The 21,864-nt window shown below is 31.4% G+C and overlaps 2 protein-coding genes across 5 annotated transcripts in view; one reads left to right on the forward strand and one right to left on the reverse strand.

Annotated features, from left to right (window-relative positions):
* The first annotated feature begins 3 nt into the window (after nucleotides 1-3).
* On the forward strand, nucleotides 4-5,819 carry LOC144849114 (glucose-induced degradation protein 8 homolog). Its single transcript, XM_078706115.1, has 5 exons — nucleotides 4-142; nucleotides 1,290-1,419; nucleotides 2,317-2,513; nucleotides 3,192-3,389; nucleotides 4,005-5,819. The coding sequence occupies exons 1-5, from the start codon at nucleotides 122-124 to the stop codon at nucleotides 4,176-4,178; spliced, it is 720 nt and encodes a 239-aa protein (XP_078562241.1). The 5' UTR covers nucleotides 4-121; the 3' UTR covers nucleotides 4,179-5,819.
* A 4,119-nt stretch (nucleotides 5,820-9,938) lies between these two features.
* The window catches only part of LOC144849180 (inactive phospholipase C-like protein 2), a 69,999-nt gene continuing 58,073 nt past the window's right edge, over nucleotides 9,939-21,864 (reverse strand). For all 4 annotated transcript variants that reach the window (XM_078706214.1, XM_078706212.1, XM_078706211.1 and 1 more), the window contains exons 15-27: nucleotides 21,094-21,193; nucleotides 20,611-20,790; nucleotides 19,421-19,528; nucleotides 18,718-18,842; nucleotides 15,748-15,832; nucleotides 15,466-15,612; nucleotides 15,052-15,149; nucleotides 14,659-14,760; nucleotides 13,620-13,874; nucleotides 13,217-13,306; nucleotides 12,559-12,615; nucleotides 10,928-11,023; nucleotides 9,939-10,554 (exon numbers count right to left, since the gene is read on the reverse strand). In XM_078706214.1, the coding sequence (XP_078562340.1) occupies nucleotides 10,501-10,554; nucleotides 10,928-11,023; nucleotides 12,559-12,615; nucleotides 13,217-13,306; nucleotides 13,620-13,874; nucleotides 14,659-14,760; nucleotides 15,052-15,149; nucleotides 15,466-15,612; nucleotides 15,748-15,832; nucleotides 18,718-18,842; nucleotides 19,421-19,528; nucleotides 20,611-20,790; nucleotides 21,094-21,193 (1,497 nt within the window). In that variant the 3' untranslated portion in view covers nucleotides 9,939-10,500. The remainder of the gene's footprint in view (nucleotides 10,555-10,927; nucleotides 11,024-12,558; nucleotides 12,616-13,216; nucleotides 13,307-13,619; nucleotides 13,875-14,658; nucleotides 14,761-15,051; nucleotides 15,150-15,465; nucleotides 15,613-15,747; nucleotides 15,833-18,717; nucleotides 18,843-19,420; nucleotides 19,529-20,610; nucleotides 20,791-21,093; nucleotides 21,194-21,864) is intronic.

The following is a 21,864-nucleotide window of genomic DNA, read 5'->3' on the forward strand; positions in this document are numbered from 1 at the left end:
TTTCATTCCAATTTTGCTGATTATTTTCTTATTTTTCTGCCTGCGTCGTCTCGTCTCATCGTAGTTATGCCTAGGCCTAGCTAGCTTAGGCTAACACCGAATAACACACATTTTATGGTAGATGTATAGTGATTTGATGATGGTATGTTATGTGATATTCTATTTTATATAAAGTAATTTAGCTTAGGACTATTGAAGGACATTACGAAGTAGCGTAAAGTAAAGTATAGCTAGGCCTAGCTACACCCCTGTCTGTGTGGGTAGCTAGCTAGGCCTAGCCTAGTATTAAGCTTTGTTAGTGTGGGGTGGTAGCAGAGATGCAAGTCGTTTCGTCCCACCTATCATGTGGGCTAGTTTTCTTTCCCATATTTTGAATCCAAGCCTTAGAATAAAGCCTCATAACTTAAAGTAATAGAAAATAACAATAAATACTAGGCCTACAACAAAACAAGTACAACTTTATCATGATTTTACAGTCTAGGCTACATGTTTCTCGCACACTGGCATTATTATTATAGTAGCCAACTTTCAAGGCCCAAGTTGATATCATATGGTTCTCATCAACACTAAAAAAATTCCTCGCATCAAAAAGTCATAATAATTTACCCCTCAAAAAGTCAACAATACTGTATATTCGATGAACTGCCGCCACCATAATTACCAACTGTCTCGCATCGTGCGGGACGGTCCAGCATTTCAAAGTTTTTTTATCAATCATGCATTTAGCAGAAGTATGTGTGATCATTTTTTATCACAATTTGAGAGGAAAATGCATTCAAATTAATTGGTATATTTTAAAAGCATAGAACATTATGCAAATATTTATATTATAACCACACATTTTTAAAAAAACGTAATATTAGGGGAAAAAAACAATTAATTTTTCCGGGGTAGCTTGTCGTGACAAAGGATGGGCCGATAACCGGCATGTCACGTCACGATCGCTAAATGTAAAATCCTACGTTGGACTGACACCCGACACAGTGACATGATGTGTGCGTTTATAAAAGGAAAAACCCCGAGCTGCGCTGAATTTTCTTGCCATTGGTTGGTGGATCAGTTCAATTTTTACTCTCCGCTGATGGCTAAAATACTTTGTGTCCGAATCACCACCACGACCTCCCTCCCCCACAAAAATAGTCTGTCTCGCATTTCAAATCTCTCAGGTTGGTAACTATGCGCCACTGATAGTATTACATAGAGATCAATAACCGCACATGGCCCATGTTACACATACATTATAAAGAACATACGTTGCTTTTGATTGATATTTGTTATGTGTTTTGCAGGCTTGCTCAAGAACATCATCCAGCGACAAATCAGTAGAGATTTCAAAAGAAGAATGGATGGCAAAACTAAAGGGTGTTCACATTAGTCGCACAGACATGAACAAATTAATAATGAATTATTTAGTAACAGGTACTGTGCCGTGTAATGCATAAAAAATTTAAATAAAAATATACAGTAATAACTTTTAATTTTTGTGTTCCATGTTGATTTTGGTCTTCAGGGAGTCTTAACATGCCCATACCATATTCTTTGTTTTTTTACAAATACTTGCTTGTTACTAATACTAAATTGTATTTTTACATTAAAATTTCAAAAAGGCACAGCATTTTAAACATTGCTGAACTTTAAAAATATTCTATTTAATACTTTATCCACATCTATAGCCTGTTGGAATTTATTAGACAAATTTACTCCGACCAGAAGTAAATATAGTTGTAACTGTTTGATGTGTTTCCCAATTCTTTATTATATTCAGGTTTTTTCCCATGAATACAATAGACAACATTTCAAACAAAGTACAGTAGAACCTCCATTTTACGTACGGTACGGGACCGAAAGGCGTACGTAAAACAAGGGATTCGTAAAATCAAGGTTGACCTTAAATTGACCCCCAAATACGTAGATCGTAGCTAAAAAGGCTGCCGTGTTTGCCTACAGCATGCAGCTGGTCACTAGCTTAGCTAGGCCCTTCCTAGGCCTAGACTAATCTAGGCCAGGATAGCAGGCCTAGCAAGATGTGAGGCCTAAGTACAGTATATACAGGCTGTGCGATTTAGTTTAAATAAAGTTTTATAAATAAAATATCAATGTTCTTGTATTTTCTATCAATAAAAACAGTCGCTGCTGTAGGGAAATGCACATGAGTTCCTCACACAGCCATGGCTTTGTGCTTTGTTGTTGTTAAATTGCGCCCTCAATGTAAGAAAATGATGACGTCATCGGTCATTTAAGCGTACGTAAAATCAAGGGAACGTAAAATCAGGGTACGTAAAACGAAGGTTCTACTGTACCAATTTTTGTCCACAGAAGGATTTAAAGAAGCTGCTGAAAAGTTCTGCATGGAATCAGGAACCCAAATAGAGTCCGAACTAAACAGTTTAGATGATCGTATACACATTAGAGAAGCTATACAAGATGGAAGGATAGAGGTTGCTATTGCAATGGTCAACACTCTTCATCCTGACCTGTTGGACAATGATAAATACTTGTTTTTTCATTTACAGGTATATTGATTATTTTTAAATGTATGAATTGATAATTTAACTAGGTCCATTAGTTAGCTTTGCATCAGGGAGTACTCTATTCTGAACTTAATTATAGTAATTGTCTACCCGGTAATGTACTGAGCATTCAGTATAATTATGTTATGAGTACTGACAGTATAACACAACATCTGACTATAAAATGTATGAAATGCTGGACAAACCTGTGTACTATCCACATTGATACAGACTTCATTCATCTTTCTATAATGGAAGCATGATGTGATAGTTCACCACATTGATTTTGCCTGGTCATTAACCTATTCAGGAATATTTTTCACTGGCTTTCTTATAAACATAAGTAAAAATGAGTTACACTGATGTAATGATTATTTATCCATTTGATTCTTTTCAATGAATGGGAATGTTTCATATTAATACATTGAAGTCTCTCTAGGAAAAAGATTTATGGACCCTCTGGTAGACTATCCTTTTTTCAGTACATGTGCCTATATGTACAGTAAATTGGACTACCAATTTAGAATCCCATCTGAAGGATGAGACAATGGTAGCTTCTTGGCTAAGTTCACTAACAATAAGGCACAGACTGGTCTCAAACTCATGGTCCTCTCTATACAGTATTTCCCCATCACCATAAATTGTTTTAATACTTAACTTTATACTTTAATATGTTTTTAGCAACAACATCTAATTGAGCTTATCAGGCAAAGGAGTTTAGAAAGCGCCCTTGACTATGCACAAGTACATTTGGCTGAAAGAGGTGAAGAGAATAAAGATATTTTACCTGAACTTGAAAGAACATTAGCTTTACTTGCATTTGAAGACCCTGAAAACTCACCATTTAGAGATCTGCTTCATCTGTCACAAAGGCAAAAAGTAATTATTTAACAACAATATGTCTAAACCTTCAAATTCAATAGCGTATGCCTAAACCTTCAATATGTCTAATGTTCAATATATGGTCTGTGTGTTCAATATGTGTAATGTTCAATATATGGTCTGTGTGTTCAATATGTGTAATGTTCAATATATGGTCTGTGTGTTCAATATGTGTAATGTTCAATATATGGTCTGTGTGTTCAATATGTGTAATGTTCAATATATGGTCTGTGTGTTCAATATGTGTAATGTTCAATATATGGTCTGTGTGTTCAATATGTCTAATGTTCAATATATGGTATGTGTGTTCAATATGTGTAATGTTCAATATATGGTCTGTGTGTTCAATATGTCTAATGTTCAATATATGGTCTGTGTGTTCAATATGTGTAATGTTCAATATATGGTCTGTGTGTTCAATATGTGTAATGTTCAATATATGGTCTGTGTGTTCAATATGTCTAAATGTTCAATATATGGTCTGTGCGTTCAATATGTCTAAATGTTTGGTACGTACCTTCTAAAAAGTGTCTACTGTACATTAATCAATATTTAAATGTTCAATACAGTATGTCTAAATTATTATTGTTTGTTTTTTTGTTTTTATATTAGGTTGCGAGTGAATTAAATGCAGCAATATTAGAAATTGAAAATAAAGAATCGTCACCGCAGTTGGCAAATCTTCTTAAACTATTGTTGTGGTCACAGGAACAGCTAGACTCAAAGAAAGCAAAGTATCCTCGTATGAAAGATCTTGCAAATGGTGAGATCAAAGAATCTAAGTGAATTCCAGAAAATCCTGTTGCCTGTATAAACTGAAATTCTGATAGATTAGAATAGGTGATTTTGTATTTTACTAGGTGATATATCTCTTTTCCAAAATGAATTCCTAATAATGGCCATTCGACAGGAGATATTACATGACAACAACATTAAGATTTACACAAATGTACTGGGCAGGACCCATTTTCAACATTCTTAATGTTAAGATAAGTAGAGATTCTATCTATATGTACTAATGTATTGATCATGGATCAATAGGGGGAAACTATTATAATTAAATGGCAGAAAATAATTATATTGCCATATTTGCATTAAGGAATGTATCTAATGTAATCCTAAACTGCAAAATCATACAGTTAATTATTATTGCCCGGTTATTATTGGAAAATGATTTGTTTAAAGATATATTGTCCCCCAAAAAAATGAAGATTAATTAAATCAGACTTTAAATAGTTTATTTTGTAATTTCAATAAAGTTAATCACTTCCGTAGAAAAATTATGGTTAAATTCAACCAAAAATCCATTGGCTGGCAGCCAATTTAGCCATTTTTTGCTTTAAATTACAGTTTTTTCAGGTAAATAAATTTTGTTTAGATCCAATTTTTGGTCAAAGTGGATAACCATTATGTGACATTAAAATGCCATATGCAACAACAAAATATTTAAAAATTATTTTTCAGGGGGACAATACATCTTTAAGAATGGTTTAAGACCAAAATTATACATATAACATAATGTAATTTTCCAGGTTTTGAGAGTAATATTTTGGAATAAACAAGACAAGGCACTTCACAGCCAATTGGTATATCATCAATAATTGTATAATAAGTGAGATTAGATTTATTTAAAAAATAAATCTTTCTGAATCGTAAATTATAAACTGAACTTTGTCCTACTGTATATTTAACATTTTTCAATTACGTTTTTAGTATGCCTCCCTGTGGAGCAGTTGATAATGTTCACATCTTTGTTTAAATTAATTTATTTAATAAAAGTGTGTAGTATACATGATTTCCAACAAGGGCTGGAACAGAATGTTTTGAAATGGCATTTTCACTAGGCGAATTTGTATGTGTATAATTTTTAGGCCGACTCATTTCATTTAAATTTGTGGTTGGTTGTAAAAAAAATAAAAACGTAAACATTACCCAAAGTACAATGCGATCAGGAGATCAGATGTTCAGTTGTCAATCAAATAACCGTTATTTTGCGTTACAGCTAAAAGTTGCACAGCCGATTAAATGGCATTCTAACACCAAATTGAGTGATTTTTTCAGGCTGCCATTTAACCCGCAAAATTTGTCCTGTTTCTGTTGCCAAACTGATTATTATTGTAGTTATGCATTAGCTCTCAATTATGATAAATATATTACATTATTGTAGCACGCTACAAGAAAACCGTAAATTAAACATACATAACCTATCCTTGTAAAACAATGTAAAGTATAAGCAGGGAGGAGTGAAATTCCATTCTTTTCTGGTACCGTATTAGGACTAGTTAAACTTTCAAATGTATTAGCTACTGTTGCCATTTGGGGTAAATATCCATATAAACAGTACAATATGCTTTTTTTTTTGTACCTATGCCTTGTTTTGTTTTTTTATATGTCAATAAAAAATTTTATTCAGTAAAAAGAAGAAAAGTCTCTGTTTTTAATAGTCATAAGCAGCGGCATTGATTTGATCTGAAATCCTTAAGCTCTGTACACTATCAAACTTTATGTGCCCATATATGGAAATAATGATGTCATATCGTTAAAATGATGTCAACTAGTTTGATAGTGTAGACAGAGCTTAACAGTTTAATACAGTAGTATCCCTATGGAAATATTGTTTTTAGATCACAATTGAAATAAATATAAGAAGCAAAACATTAACTGTTGAATGAAAATCAATTTTGGTCAGTATGATATCCAAAAGACCTAAACAAATTCCTACTCTGGCCCATTGTTATGTTATTTTTTATTACACCAACAATTTAAGCATTCCCATTTTAGTTTGGGAATGAGTATGCCAACTGGAAAAATAACCATGTACAACTATCTAGTTTTGTTATCATATAGAGAGCGGCATATCACAGTCGGCTAAACGGGTGGTAGCCACGAAGAGTAGGGGATTTTCTCCCAGTGTACTGCGGACTTTAGTTTACTAAGCTTTAGTGAAACACCAAAATAACATTTGAAAAAGAAAATGGGAATATGTAAATGGTCATGCAACTGTGGCTGTTGTGGGATGATTAAAATATATTGATATTTATCAGCATAACAATATAGTATGTGCCCCATGTATATATAATATTCATACAAAAAACAGCAGTCAGATTATTGCTACAGCCTTTGTTTTTTTTAATTATAAATACAATTTATGGATTAGTCACTCATGTGTATTCTCTTTTGAAACAAACATCTATAGTACATTTAATTTTAAGAAATTTAAAATTTATATATAATTGCTTCTAAAGCTATTGATAAATAAATCATTTATATTATATAGAAAGCCAACAAGTTATAACTATCTTTTAACTTCTATTAAAAACTATAGCATAAAAGCATGTCAATCAGCCATAAAAAGACTGCAAAAAATAAAAAATATAACAAGAGCAGTAATAACTTACAAAACACGTTAAAACTTGTATACTAAATTCACTGTCACACACATTGCCAGTAGAAAATATTTAGGATAAAATTATTTTAGAAACGATTATTGTATATGCACTCAAACATTTACTGTGAATAACTTTCTAAAATGTTTTTTGTTTTGTAGAAAATTATAACCACATCTATTGAATAAACAAGGAATTGTATGTAAAGCAATAGCACATGCTTAAAGTATAATATAACTTGGTTATTTATAGGTGGGATAACATCCCTTGACCTTTGACATAAGCACCAACAATATACCGTGATATATAAAAATGGTAATACAGTGTATGAGGACACCAAACAAAAACATTATTAAAAATGAATAGAGTAATAAATTACATTTGTTTACTCATACTCATATCTATATTCATAAAGAAATATTAACAATATTAAAATATCTTTATACACACATTGCAGTTCAGAATTTAAAAATATTCTAGTTTACAACAGGAATCTAATTACAAAATAACTATCTTGTCTAAACTCTGAATAATTATTTACAGGCTGGACAAAAATTAATACATTTTATTATTACATATTGACCCTATACAATTTAAGATTTTCAATTGCACAGTATAAACGTAGTTAATTACAACACCCGCATTTTCTAAAAATAGTTTTAAAAGAATGAATCCAGAATCTTCTGGAAATGATCACTATTTTCTACTAAAGTATTTACATTACAACAAATATAATGTGATCCATCTTTTACTGCATGTACACATACAGAACATATTCAGTGCCAGACCTAGCAGTGACAAAGGTAACAGTAGCCTGCTCCAAAAACAATATTGATTGTTCACTACATTATTAAACATTATGTGAAATGTAACATGCATGCATGCATATATGGACATAATGATGTCATCTCACTATCATAATATTTGGGCACATCACACTTTTTTTGTCAAACTAGTTTGATAGAGTAGACAGAGTTTAAGTTTTAAAATCCTTAGTAATTAATGAGGGTAAAACTGTAACCCTTACACTCCACAAACACCTTTCTTTCTGCCTCTGTAACGGTGTCCATTAAACATAAATGGATACTATTCTTCCACAAATTTACAAAATCCCTGTCACAGAGAACCAAGGTCTTTGTACGGTTTCAACAGACCCCATTTCTTTAATTCATGCAGTGGCCTTTTAGAATTAGAGGTGAGCAGAGGTGATAATAAATACAGGCTTAACTAGCCTAGCTCATTGATCCTACCAAGTCAGCAAGGGTGGGAGGGGGAGGAATGTCTCTTTAGTGGAAAAAAAAAACAATCTTGACTATGAGCTTTCCATATCACACTGATTGGCATATTATGCACCAGAAGAATTGAAATGTATAGATACAGTATCTACTTTGAATTTATAAAAACGAATACCAAATTCATTATGGTTTATTACTCCCTACTGTTAATAATTTCTCTATATCACATACTAGCACCAACACAAGTGTATATATTTAAGAGGAGGCATTCATGATCCAAGTTTACTAAAACTACTGTACAACACATGTACTTATGTATAATAGGTCTCTAACATTACCTACTGTAGTGCTAGATACAACACTAACAGTTAGTTAGAAGGATTCAAAAATTGCAGTGTATTTATACTAATATTTACAGAGCTATGTCAATTCAGTATAATATAACAAAATACACATTTAAATGCACCATGACTAAACATTATACAGTAGTTTCCTATAACATAAACCTAATCATCAAGAAAATACACTTGTGGTATTTCTTAACCTCATCGAAACTAGAATTGCACAGTTTAATAATTCCCAGATTTATGGGACTGCTAAGATGATCATTATAGACCACATAGTAACTGTTCCAGGTATGGTCCTCCACATGGAGTACTGGCAATATTATGTTACCTTTTAAAGAAGCACTCATTTTGATTTCACTATTTTTTCCTTCTAGTTCCATACAACCGTAACAAATGTTCACCCTGTTGTGCAACAACCTTAAAATTAAGACCCTATTTTGTATTTACCTATTACACTACCGTCAATGCTCTTAAACACTGGAAAATCTCACTACTACTGGATGTTATTCCAGTCCATTGGGAAAAAGTTTGACTGTAACTATTTAATAAAAATCTATGCGTAAAAATGTGCATCTAATTGGATGGCTTTAAAAACAAAATGAATAATGCTGTATACACTGCTTTTATAAAATGCTATGATAATAATTTATGTATCTTGTAAAATCAGCACCTTTCTACTAAATACATTGTTTTAAATACATACTGTACCAAATCAATATGGAACACAGTAATAGAACTAATACACTAATGATGTAGGCCTGCAGGTAGACCTACTCTTGAAAGACTAAAATTTAACATAACTAGTTTCTTTGAAAGTTACTAGCAGTCAAGTGTAAATTTACCCACTGCATTATTTCAGCATTGCAGAACGTATAGTTGTAGCTGTTGTTAGAACAAAACTCTCAAATAGAATTTGACCATGAGCCCCATAGGCTGCTAGTAATTACTTCTAGATGTCTAGATTTATGAAATGAAATTTTTACTGAGTCCATGAGATCAACAAATGGTGTGTACATTTAGATCAAGAACTGTTACTTTGGATCTATAGCAATTCAAAAGCAACTTACATTTTTTAAATATAAAAATATGAACTATTTTATTACATCTGAATCCCTGTTTACATCCGACATGACATAAAATATTTATACTGTAAATTGTTCTATTTTTATTTAATCCCTATTGCTATATAATTGTAAAAAAATCAGGCAATATCATTTTTTATACTACTATATGGTACCAATTTGTGTAGTTACTTCACAATAATAAAGTTTTGTATTATACTAATTAAAATTTATGATATATTTATCTCTTAAATTACAAATAATACTGTCCTACTTGGCCATATGAAATATCATAGCAACCTTTTGAAATGGTCCATTCTTATAAGTGAAACAACTTTGTTATTTTATGTTCTGTTTTACATTCATTGTTATCTATATTGTAATGACAGTTTTTTAGTCTGATTCACTACCACAATATAGTATCATCATCACACTCAACATGACCAACAGTCTGCTTGAAGTTAGCTGCCATGTTTAAAATGATTAATATGAGTGTGCAAGTGTACATGATTCAAGGTTGAAGGTTCATGAAATCTGATTATCATTGAATGCATTGTCATCATAAACGTGGGGTTCTGACACACATCCTTGGACGTTGGTTGATTTTGTGTGATGTTATTTTCTTTCATATCTACAGTAAAGGTACTAATACACTTTTTGAATACTGAATGATGGAAAAACCAATATGTAGTGTGCTCCGTCTATACTTGCTCTGTTCCTTTTTACATGGCTTATCCTTCAAAAATCGATTTACGATGGAAGCGGCTTATCAATTACGTCACCCCATTTTTAATAGAATAGTCAATGATGTAAATATTCACCCCATTCAACTCATAAACATTTCTTATTTGTATAATCATTTACCATTTATGGTGTCCAGTTATCATGAAAATGAATTTGCTTTACTTTTAAACAAGATGAACCTTATAGACGGGGGTAAATCATTTCTATTTCATTTTTATCTTGATTTAATTATTTGAAACCAACTTTTCTTCAAAGGCATACAGTATGTGCATGGTGTCCATTGTTGGATATTTGGTTTCCATTGACACTGGTCTTTGCTGTCCGATGTCAGGTTATCATAAAACTGCTGCTTCTTTCAAAATTCCCAAAGTAGTTGATGCCTCTGTTATCTACAGTGGTGAAACATACCAATCAAATATTTATTTGAATATGCAGTGCAATGGTTAAGCAAGATAAAGAAAACTTTATATGAAAAATAAATTACTTTAAATAAAAATCATAAAGTGGATGGTTACCATAAAGATGTATTGTCCCCCAAAAAATGAACAATAAAGATTAATAAAAGAGATGTTGATTAGGCCATTTCTCAGTTTTAATAAAGTTTTGGTCAAAGGGAATAACTATTATGTGACATTAAAATGGCATTCAGGGGGACACTGTATCTTTAAATTACAGTTAAATATTTTTCTTTAAGCCAATTTATTAGATATGATAAGTGGTTTCTAGCGTCAGTACAGTACACAGAATACAGGGTGTGAATACCTGTTTCATCCAATCTTGACATTCTTTCTTTGATCTAGACATTGTATCAGCTTGACCTTTTAGAATGCGAATATTCCATGCAAAATTTTCCATTGACTGTACAAAATTAAAAAGAAATCAATTTGTTATTATTAATGTTTTTAAAAATATATCGAAAAGTTTAGCTATTATTATATTACAGCCAAATCTGAAGTAAGTTACATTATTTTGGAAGTAGATAAAACTAGATAAAATGTTCTGTAAACCTGAATTCAGATAGTATTAAAGGTTTTGGGAGTTGGGAGGTTTTACATTAGGAGTTGGGAGGTTTTTAATTAGGAGTTGGGAGGTTTTTAATTAGGAGTTGGGAGGTTTTTAATTAGGAGTTGGGAGGTTTTTAATTAGGAGTTGGGAGGTTTTTAATTAGGAGTTGGGAGGTTTTTAATTAGGAGTTGGGAGGTTTCTAATTAGGAGTTGGGAGGTTTTTAATTAGGAGTTGGGAGGTTTTTAATTAAGAGTTGGGAGGTTTTTAATTAGGAGTTGGGAGGTTTCTAATTAGGAGTTGGGAGGTTTTGGGAGTTGGGAGGTTTTTAATTAGGAGTTGGGAGGTTTTTAATTAAGAGTTGGGAGGTTTTTAATTAGGAGTTGGGAGGTTTTTAATTAGGAGTTGGGAGGTTTTTAATTAGGAGTTGGGAGGTTTTGGGAGTTGGGAGGTTTCTAATTAAGAGTTGGGAGGTTTTTAATTAGGAGTTGGGAGGTTTTTAATTAGGAGTTGGGAGGTTTTTAATTAGGAGTTGGGAGGTTTTTAATTATGAGTTGGGAGGTTTTTAATTAGGAGTTGGGAGGTTTTTAATTAGGAGTTGAGAGGTTTTTAATTAGGAGTTGGGAGGTTTTTAATTAGGAGTTGGGAGGTTTTTAATTAGGAGTTGGGAGGTTTTTAATTAGGAGTTGGGAGGTTTCTAATTAAGAGTTGGGAGGTTTTTAATTAGGAGTTGGGAGGTTTCTAATTAGGAGTTGGGAGGTTTTTAATTAGGAGTTGGGAGGTTTTTAATTATGAGTTGGGAGGTTTTTAATTAGGAGTTGGGAGGTTTCTAATTAGGAGTTGGGAGGTTTTGGGAGTTGGGAGGTTTTTAATTAGGAGTTGGGAGGTTTCTAATTAGGAGTTGGGAGGTTTCTAATTAGGAGTTGGGAGGTTTTTAATTAGGAGTTGGGAGGTTTCTAATTCGGAGTTGGGAGGTTTTTAATTAGGAGTTGGGAGGTTTCTAATTAGGAGTTGGGAGGTTTTTAATTAGGAGTTGGGAGGTTTTTAATTAGGAGTTGGGAGGTTTCTAATTAGGAGTTGGGAGGTTTCTAATTAGGAGTTGGGAGGTTTTTAATTAGGAGTTGGGAGGTTTTTAATTAGGAGTTGGGAGGTTTTTAATTAGGAGTTGGGAGGTTTCTAATTAGGAGTTGGGAGGTTTTTAATTAGGAGTTGGGAGGTTTTTAATTAGGAGTTGGGAGGTTTCTAATTAGGAGTTGGGAGGTTTTTAATGAAGAGTTCACCGCATTAAAATTCTCCAAAATATTATAATATTTATAATAACATTACTTAGATATTTATAAAAGTAATTACCTTTTATCTGAATCTGTATTTAAAAAAATTCTTTACTCACTTTACTTAATTTTTTGCCTTTGGTCCCTTCTTTGGTTAACAGATCATTCATTTTATCCTTAAGAGAAAAATAAAACATCATAGAATTTAAAATAGAAGCTGCATGGACAATTTCAAATACTATTTAACTGAAAAATGAAATGAATTAATTTTTGATAAAAGGTGTAAACAAAATTTACAATCGATGTAGAGCATTAGGCCCAGTGTGTGCATGCAAGATATTTGCGTTTGGCCTAATGTTCACAACGCTGTTATACAGTAGGATATAGTAGGTATAGCTTCCCCACTCTGGTAAGTTAAAAAATATGTTCTTAAATTAAAGTTTTCAGTCTACAAAAATAAAACCTATGATTTTCGATAATGTATTCATGTTTGTGTGCAGTGTATAAAATTATATACAGTACTTTTATACTAAAGGTATATGTTGAGAATACTGAGTTTCCAACAAACAACCTCAAGTAGCAACAAAAAAAATACTAGACTTGACTCGGCCTATAATACAGTGTCCTGCATTTGGTAATCATGGTTATCAATCAAACAGCAAATAACAAAAATATATTATTCAACAAACTGGTATTGAAAACGATGATTGATGTTTAATGGATTTAGCGACAAGATTAGATGAGAATTAAGGTATAAAAACGTGTCAACATTCTTACATGGAAATCCAGTCCAGTCTGCTGAAGATTATCCAATTTGGCTACAAGATCATCAGCTTTATCCATCAAGATTTTGCACTCAAATACCATCTAGAGGGAAAATATAGACAATCTTGTTTACTGAAGAAATATCTTTGAAAAAAATATATCAGATTATCTATTAAAATTATACTTATATTTATACTATTATTATTTTTACAACCAATAGCGATGAAAACCGCCACTAAGAGGCTGAACATAAAAAACTATTATATATTCACATTTGAAACAATTAGACATAAACCAAGATTACAACATTACAGAATTAACAATTTTACCCTTACATTTAATCTATCATAAAATAAATCAATATCAAAAGTATCAAGTAAAAATCACCCTATTAAATGGGCTTTCATCTACTTACAACTTCAAATGCACTTAATCTTTTTTTGAGCATTTCAGAACAGTTTCCTTCCAGCTCAAAATATGGCAGTTCATCCCTAACAACTAACTGTAACGAGACAGAATCAGACGTAGTGTCCTGTTGTTGACCAATCAATCGTATACATTGCTTCAGGTTTGCAATTGATGCCAAACCACACGCTTCCTTAAACTTGATCATTGCATTTTGAACATTTTCACGTAGATTATTAGCATCTTCTAGAATTGGGACGGCACTCTATCAAAAAATATTTTATAAATATCAAGAAAAAAAAACTAAAAAATACTGTACCTAAAAGAGAAATAAAACTTGAGACTCATTTCATTCAATTTTAAATAGTTACTAAAAATTCAATGATTATAATAAATGAAATAAAGCAATTATTATTATTATTATTATTATTACAGTATTTGGTTATTGCAAGCTAACATGGGAGATTCAACATGCTTTGAGAAACATTAGTGTAACACTCTTACCATCAGGTCAACCCTTTCTCACTATTTCTCCTTACTCCAGCTATAATTAACACTTTTAGTGGTTTCTTCTTTTCTCTAGCTACTCTTTATGCATTTTCCTATAACCCACATTCTTAATAAATCACTATTTCCTCAGGTGTTTAAAAACAGAGAACTCGAAAACAGAGACCAGAGAACCAGAGGATCTTTGTTTTTGAGAAATCTTGAAAAAAAAGACCCCAACAAAAACTGCCCAATATTATTATGTTATATAGAGAGTCTCTGTTATCGACATTTCTCATATTAATTTCGACTGTCCCTTAAATATGAATGTATTGGCATTTTTAGGGAGAAGGAAGATACGTTTTTAGAGAGAAGGAAGATACGTTTTTAGAGGATTTTTTATACAGATTGGAGTTTTGTAGCTTTACTGGGGTCTGCAATCCAATGAAAGAATCTAGAAGCTTATGGACATCTTCCGAAATCCAATAAAAAAAGTATTAAAGCAATGCTTTCTTGCAGTTGGCTGACTTCTTTCCCAAGTGTGAACAAAATATTGAACTAACCTTAAAATGTTCATCAACATTCTTAACTCCAACAGATCTGATTCTTGCGATATGACTATTTCTTTTGGATTTTTTAACAGATAACCCTCGCTTATGAGCTTTCTAAAAATGAACACATAGAATTATTTTAATTTATTTTGAAACAATATTGGAAAACTGCGAAAAATGTATAATAATTATAATTTCTTATGCAATAATGTCTTTGTAATGTAATTAAAGATGCCACAGATATTTGGCAATGTAAAATTAAATACAAGATTTATATTATTTAAAAAAATCATCACTGTATAACTAAAAAACACAATATGTCAATTGTTTTATAAAATTAAACGTTTTATTCAATACTTAATAATATGTCAAAAATACTAGAGAGAATTTACTCCACCTACTTACCCCACCACCTCGCTTATTTGTGACTGCAATATGTACAAACAATGACGCTGGTGCTAAGCTTTCACCAGTATTTGAATACAATGTTAAATGTCTGTAACCTACCAGAATAAACAATATGTTAATATTATTTATTGTAATTTCATTGATTATTGAAAATGATCATTTGCATCCAACAGCCAATCCAACAGCAAGTTCACTCACCAATTGCAAGATTATAAGAAATTACAAAAGTCGTCATTAGAGGTTTAGAGAATGGAGTAGAAACAGGTCTTGATTGGAAGGCAACCATGTTAACAAACTAGCTGTACAACTCCATTTCTTTTTTGCCTATACCTTGGCACAATACTGTATTCACTCTGTGTATTTTTTTTAAATGAGGCATTTAATTGAGCAAGTTTTTACACCAAAACCTACCTGGTTGAAGACATTCAAATGGAATGGTATATTGACCTATGAACTCATCACCTATATAATCGTCATCAAGGACCACAAATCGTACTAATGCCATCTCGGGAAGGTTTACTGTAAACTCAAAACTTTCATCAAATATAGGATTATAGCCTAAAGGCAAAGGAAAATAACGACATTACAGAGCATGCATACACAATTAAACGTTGATAGATCATTATAATTCTGCAGGATTTTACTTCATCAATAATTCATGTGATAAATGCAAAACTAGTTTTAGTGTCATACCATTATGAGGAACTGTTTTGGTACGATCTTCTGCACAATCTGATGGTATTCCAAAGATTTCCATAAACACATATGGGTCTATTGCCTACAAAATATATATATATAATACATTTAATACACATACCATAATTAGATTGCATAAAAAACAACCTAGACATCAATTTACTGAACATGAAGAGAAAGAAAATGGTAAATGTTATTTTCAATTCATTAATAACATAGCCGAAGGCTAGAGGGCAGACTAGGTGACAGCGAAATAAGATGATGGGAAATAAAAACTACAAGATGATCACTACTATTGTAGTAGTGCATAACATTTACAATATGTTGTGAAGAACCACATAAATATAGATATGGTACATTTTGTAGAAATCTATCTTATGGGGATTTAGAATGCTATCCTTGCTACCATGTTTTTGTCTGTGCTTGTTATTCCTGTTAGCCATTGAAATAATACCAAATAGAAAGAAAATATTCTTGTTAAAATTCTGCATACTATATTTTTTTAAATACAATATGGTGGGCACAAATGAGCTGGTTGAGAGCCAGGGAAAAGCTTCAATTTGCCTATCTAAAATAGCCAATTTCTGGACATATTTTGATTTGAAGTTCACCATGTATGCATTTTGCTGTGGTTTAATCAAGTACAATCAGGTGCCTTTACAAACTATTAAACAAGATAAATGTCCACACTAATAGTCATGCTTGACAATATGTCTACAAATAATTGATTTTTTATTTGAACATACAGAAACAGAATAAAGAATATTTGAATAATCTATTTTTAGTCCTTCACATATATTTATGCTACCTTTGTACATGATTGTTTATTTCCAATGTACTACCTGTAGTTTTAAAGGCATTTACACTTCAAAACAAACCAAAAACAATAAACTCCTTTAAATATTACTCAAAAATGTTTTTCATTAAAAATACACTAAAAAGAGCATGCTTTAATCATATACTCTCATTAAAAATAATATTAATTACAAAATACTATTCATTAAATGCATTTTGAGTTTGAAAAACTAAATTATGTTTCTTTTTTCTTTCCAATATTTCTAATTTATTAAACGTTTTTTTTCTATTAAAAAATTGATTAATCAAAATGTGTCTGTAACCTTTTACTTTTTTTCCAGAAAATTTGAGAAGCCGAGCAATGAGACAAAATAGTAAATCTATTCCCTCTGGTCTAGAATGAAGGTTGAAAACACTCATTTAATCATCTTATAATTGTCTAATTTTCCCCTTTTCTTGCTTTCTGTATTACAAAATGCTCCAAGCAATAATGAAAATGCCACATACATACAGTATTTTATCAATGAGATGGAATTTTAGCGACAAACTGACTCATGTTATTGCAAATAAAGATGGATGTGCTGTACGTTTACATATTTAATGTCAAAAGCCTGCCAATATATGCATTGTAGCTAAAACCCTCTATCGATTCATTACACATATTGGCTTCACATGTCTCATTTGATTCATTCGTTTTGAATTCTGTTTATGCTAAAAAAGTCTTTCCATTCAAAGTTAATCATGAGGTGAAAGAATGTTCATTATGCGAGTAAAGATACATCAATCTTGAAGACACATGATTGGCTAAAAAATCCAAGTCAAAATAAATGAGTGCTTTTAATGTAAATGGTATGTGTCATTCTCTATCCTTTAGATTTAGAACACTGGGAAATACAAAATCAGATACAATAAAAATTGTATATACGTTGCTGTTATCTTGAAATAAAATTCCAATGTTTTAAAATGTTTTAATGTTTATGGATATCATATACAATATATAAAACCAAAAAAGGGAACTTGTACCAAAATGTCTAATAGTATACGAATAATGAATGTTTATGAGTGTGATGGTACAAATAATTTCATGAGGTGAAAGATGAAATTTTGTTTCATATTTAACTGAATGAAATATGTACCATCATATGAATATAAAACATTATTTGTTTTATATAACAAAAAGTAGATTCTTGTCTTTTGATTAAGATTTAATGAAAGGTAACATTTGATTCAGATTGAAAGAATATTTTTTATAAATTTACTATCATTTATTGAAACAGTTTGTTTTAGTACAGTCAGTTAATAAATGTAATGGAAATAATGTTGTACCTGAAGCTATTGTAAATATAAATGCTTCTAGCCTGTGGATTGCATATTCGCTTGTGTAAATTCCCTTTTTTCTAGCTACAAATCTCCATAGAAATGGATGGATGGTATTTAGGTTTTCTATGTCGACTGTACCTAAAGCTTTTTCAAAGGCCTATAGCCTACAGACTGCATCTTTGTCTTTTCGTGTTTGATGAGTGTGTATCAGCATTAAGAAATGTCATCGTCATTCAACAGAGCAAAATTGTAACGCATCTCTGCTTTTGGCCAATTGGATATGACACAATTGTGTAATAGTAAGTTTATTATTTACTCTTGAAGGCTGTTGAATTATAACAAACTAAACATCAAGATATCAAAGGTACCTATTTATTTTAGTAGAAAGCATATGCTTTACTAATATAAAAACTAATTTACTAATTTTTTTTTACTATTTCAATTGGAAGCTGTTTCATGACTGGACTGTTTGCTGCCAGTTAAATTTATCTGCCATACTAGGTCAGTGCATCTGTCTCTAGTCTGTGGGAATAGGGTAGAGAGCGGGAATGGTAATATGACCATTTACACAGGCGGTTTCCACTCAGGATAGATACAGATTTACAGCAGCATTATACTTTTTTCACTTTACGCTTGTCTGTGCAAATTGGCCTTTACAATACAGTATTGCAAGAAGAATTTACCAAGTTTTGTTTCTGGTAAAATTTAAGAGAACAATATCATTTTGCAATAATTTAAAATGTGTAGGCCCCCTCATAAAAATATATACAAATATTTTAAGGATTTAAAATGGAGGAGAAAAATTGTAATAATAAAATGAAGGTAACATTAATTCAATAAAGGTCAACTTACATCACCCTTAGATGTTGCTTTCTTAGGTTTCGGAAACTGTCGTCCACTTATCAACTTAATATGCAATATCTGGGGCGATACACCTGGAATTATATCTCTTGAATTTGCACAAAAGTATGAAATTTCTGTAAAGTGACAAAATTCAATAATTGTGAATATTTTGGGACCAGCATGGTAAGAAGATTGTTTGAGTAAACTGTTAGAAACGTTCAGAAGCATCATAACTAAGCTGTGAAGTAGCTGTTTGTCTGATGTAAGCCCCATGTAGTGCCTGTGAAGATGCTCTTTGTATTAAGTTACTTCAACCTGACTCCGGATATGATGGGCCATGAAGGTTAAATAGATAAGTAAAGTAAGAAGTAAACTAATACACTATATTTTCGATAAGATCAGATCTATTCTATTATTTTTGGCCTAAAATTGTAAATCTGAATAAATTACAATAATATATATATATATATATATATATATAAACACAGTAGGCAAAGAACATTAATTCTAAACCGCCCGGTGATATATATATATATTTGGTTGTGGGAGTTTACTCACTGTGCTTGGGTCAATAAAAAACTAAAACTTAGGTTAAAGATCGATTATTGGTAGGTGAAAATTAAGGTAGGTGCAAGATCTTTAAAAAGCATAATTATCCACATTTTTGTAGTAAGCCTCATTAATTTTTAGTATCACAAAAAATGTCACTTACCATCTCGCATAATGGAAGGCTTAAGAACGTACCCACATTGTCCATTCTGTCTGAACTTTCCCTCATAGAGGTCCATCATAAGACCAGGCGTTTGATAATTCATTGCCACTAGAAAAACAAACATGATTAGTATACTGCTTTCAGTTACAAAAAAAATCAAAAAGTACTGTAGTTATAATTAAGAGCACTTTTAAAACAACAAATTATTAAAGATATTAACATGAAAAGAATTCCTCTCTCTACAGAGGGTTATTTCATTTTGAGATTGAATTTGTACATTTAAAGTGGAAAAATACAATTTAAAGTAAGATGCGGTTTCACTTTCAGGTAATTTTTTGCTAATTTTTCACCCCATCATATATTTAAATTTTTCCAAGAAAACAAACTAAAATCATTATATCAAAAGGCGAAATAACTCTACTCTATTGCTTTTGAGCAACAATATTTCAATGAAGGCAATGATTTTATTATAAAGTAGTAACATATTAAGATGTTGATGATAATAGTAATGACATGTAATCTTGATTGATGTATACATGATGTCAAACATTACTAAGCTAAGTGTGTGACAAACCTCATCAAATCAGTGACTTACATAACACAAAACATAGGCAGCAGCAAAAAATAGGACATTAGGTAAAGGTCAGCCCTTGGTGCTTCCCCCTGCCGCCCACGCCCCTATTTAAACTCCTGGATTGCAATAAAATAATAAGGGTATAATGTATAGTAGTGCTGTAAGCTTCATTGTTAAGCTTGATTTCCAATTCCATGTTCAGGATTCTTGACCAGCTACCTAGTGCCAGGTACTACTACTACTATACTGTTTCTACTACCAAGTCCCTAAGCTTAAAATCAGACTTATTTTATAAGCTTGATATAGTGTATTCATCTTGATGATTAGCAAGTCAATTAAATAGCTGTTGTGTATGAAATAAAATAAAAGTAAATGATCGAGTAAATGTTGGAATTTTTCCGGGTCATGGTAGCCATAGAGCTTACAATAAGCAAGGCATGATACAATAACCTACTTTTGCCGAAGATAGTCTTTGTTGTGCACATTCTGTGTACCAGCATCATCTATTCACACAAGACATGCTCACTAGCCTAATAGTATGACATCCAATATGAGGCAGTGAACCACATACTTGATGGAACAAGCTTTCTCACACAAATGTTTACAGTTTACTTACCGACTTGACAGCCACAGTTCCACATATCTTGTGGATTGAAGTTACTTGAATCTATACGATGTGCATTTGGATAGATACGAGTCAAAAAACGTTTATTGTGATTTACAAAATCCTCTGCGCACATGTTAGCAAACTTTCCTGCTACACCTTCTGTCAATGAACATATTTCATAGTACTTTTCTGCCAAAAAAAAAATAAATATATCATCAAGATAAATTAATTTGTTATTTTAATGACTTTCAAGTCTGGATTCAGGGAGATGTCAAGGGTCCAAACTAACCACCATTTTCACTGAAGTGCTCATTTCAAACTAGAGATCAGCAGTAAAAGTGATAGTAAATAGACTTCTAACTATATCTTTGCCCCTTTTGTGGAAAAAAGTAACAGGCTCATTACTATGGTTTCCAATGATAAAAACCCTTTGAATCTCAAATATTAACAACTATAAAAAAATGAAATGAGATATTACAATTAATGACTTACGGTTCTTTAGTGATTCTTGAAAGTCTTGAAATCTAACAGATTTGCATAGACAAACTAAATCTGATAACTCTTTAATAAGCACTTGTTTCTTATGTCCATCCTAATTAAAATATAAATTTAAAAATGACAGTATTCAGTGAGATTACAAAAATGTAGTTGTCCTATGTTATTTCAATCAATCTCACTTACTTATTATATACAACAGATTTTCCTCTAAAACATGTTTGTGTATCTTGTATAAAGTATATTGTATGGTTTCTACAGGTAATATTTAAATAGGAGATCCAGTGGAGAAAATGACAAGAAATTATCTTAAATTCAGCACTTCATTGTTCAATTATTTATGGCCTGGTTTCAAAATGATGGATCCTCCATCAATTTACTAAAATGTGAACATTACAACTATGTTGGCTTGGACTAAGTAATCTGATAATGTAAATCATGGTCAAGTTTGTGAGAAGAATTATTCAGTAATTAGCCAATTAAAGTTAAGATTTTAAAAGGTTATCAAAAATGTTTGATTTGTTGACTAATTATATTTATAATAACTATTATATTATGACTGTAAATTTGCACAGTAGAGTAAAGGAAAATATATTGTATTATTGTGGTATTTTAACGGAAAAGTATATGCTTAAAAGTTACTGACACATAACACAAAACTCATTAATTTCAAGTTCTCCAGGTGTTTTTTTTTCTATTCACAATAATTACTAAGGTTAAAGGTTATGAAATGTCCATAGAAGGAAACTTGATGACATAAATAAATGA

This window comes from Antedon bifida, chromosome 7, assembly GCF_963402885.1.
Source record: "Antedon bifida chromosome 7, ecAntBifi1.1, whole genome shotgun sequence".
NCBI lineage: Eukaryota > Metazoa > Echinodermata > Crinoidea > Comatulida > Antedonidae > Antedon > Antedon bifida.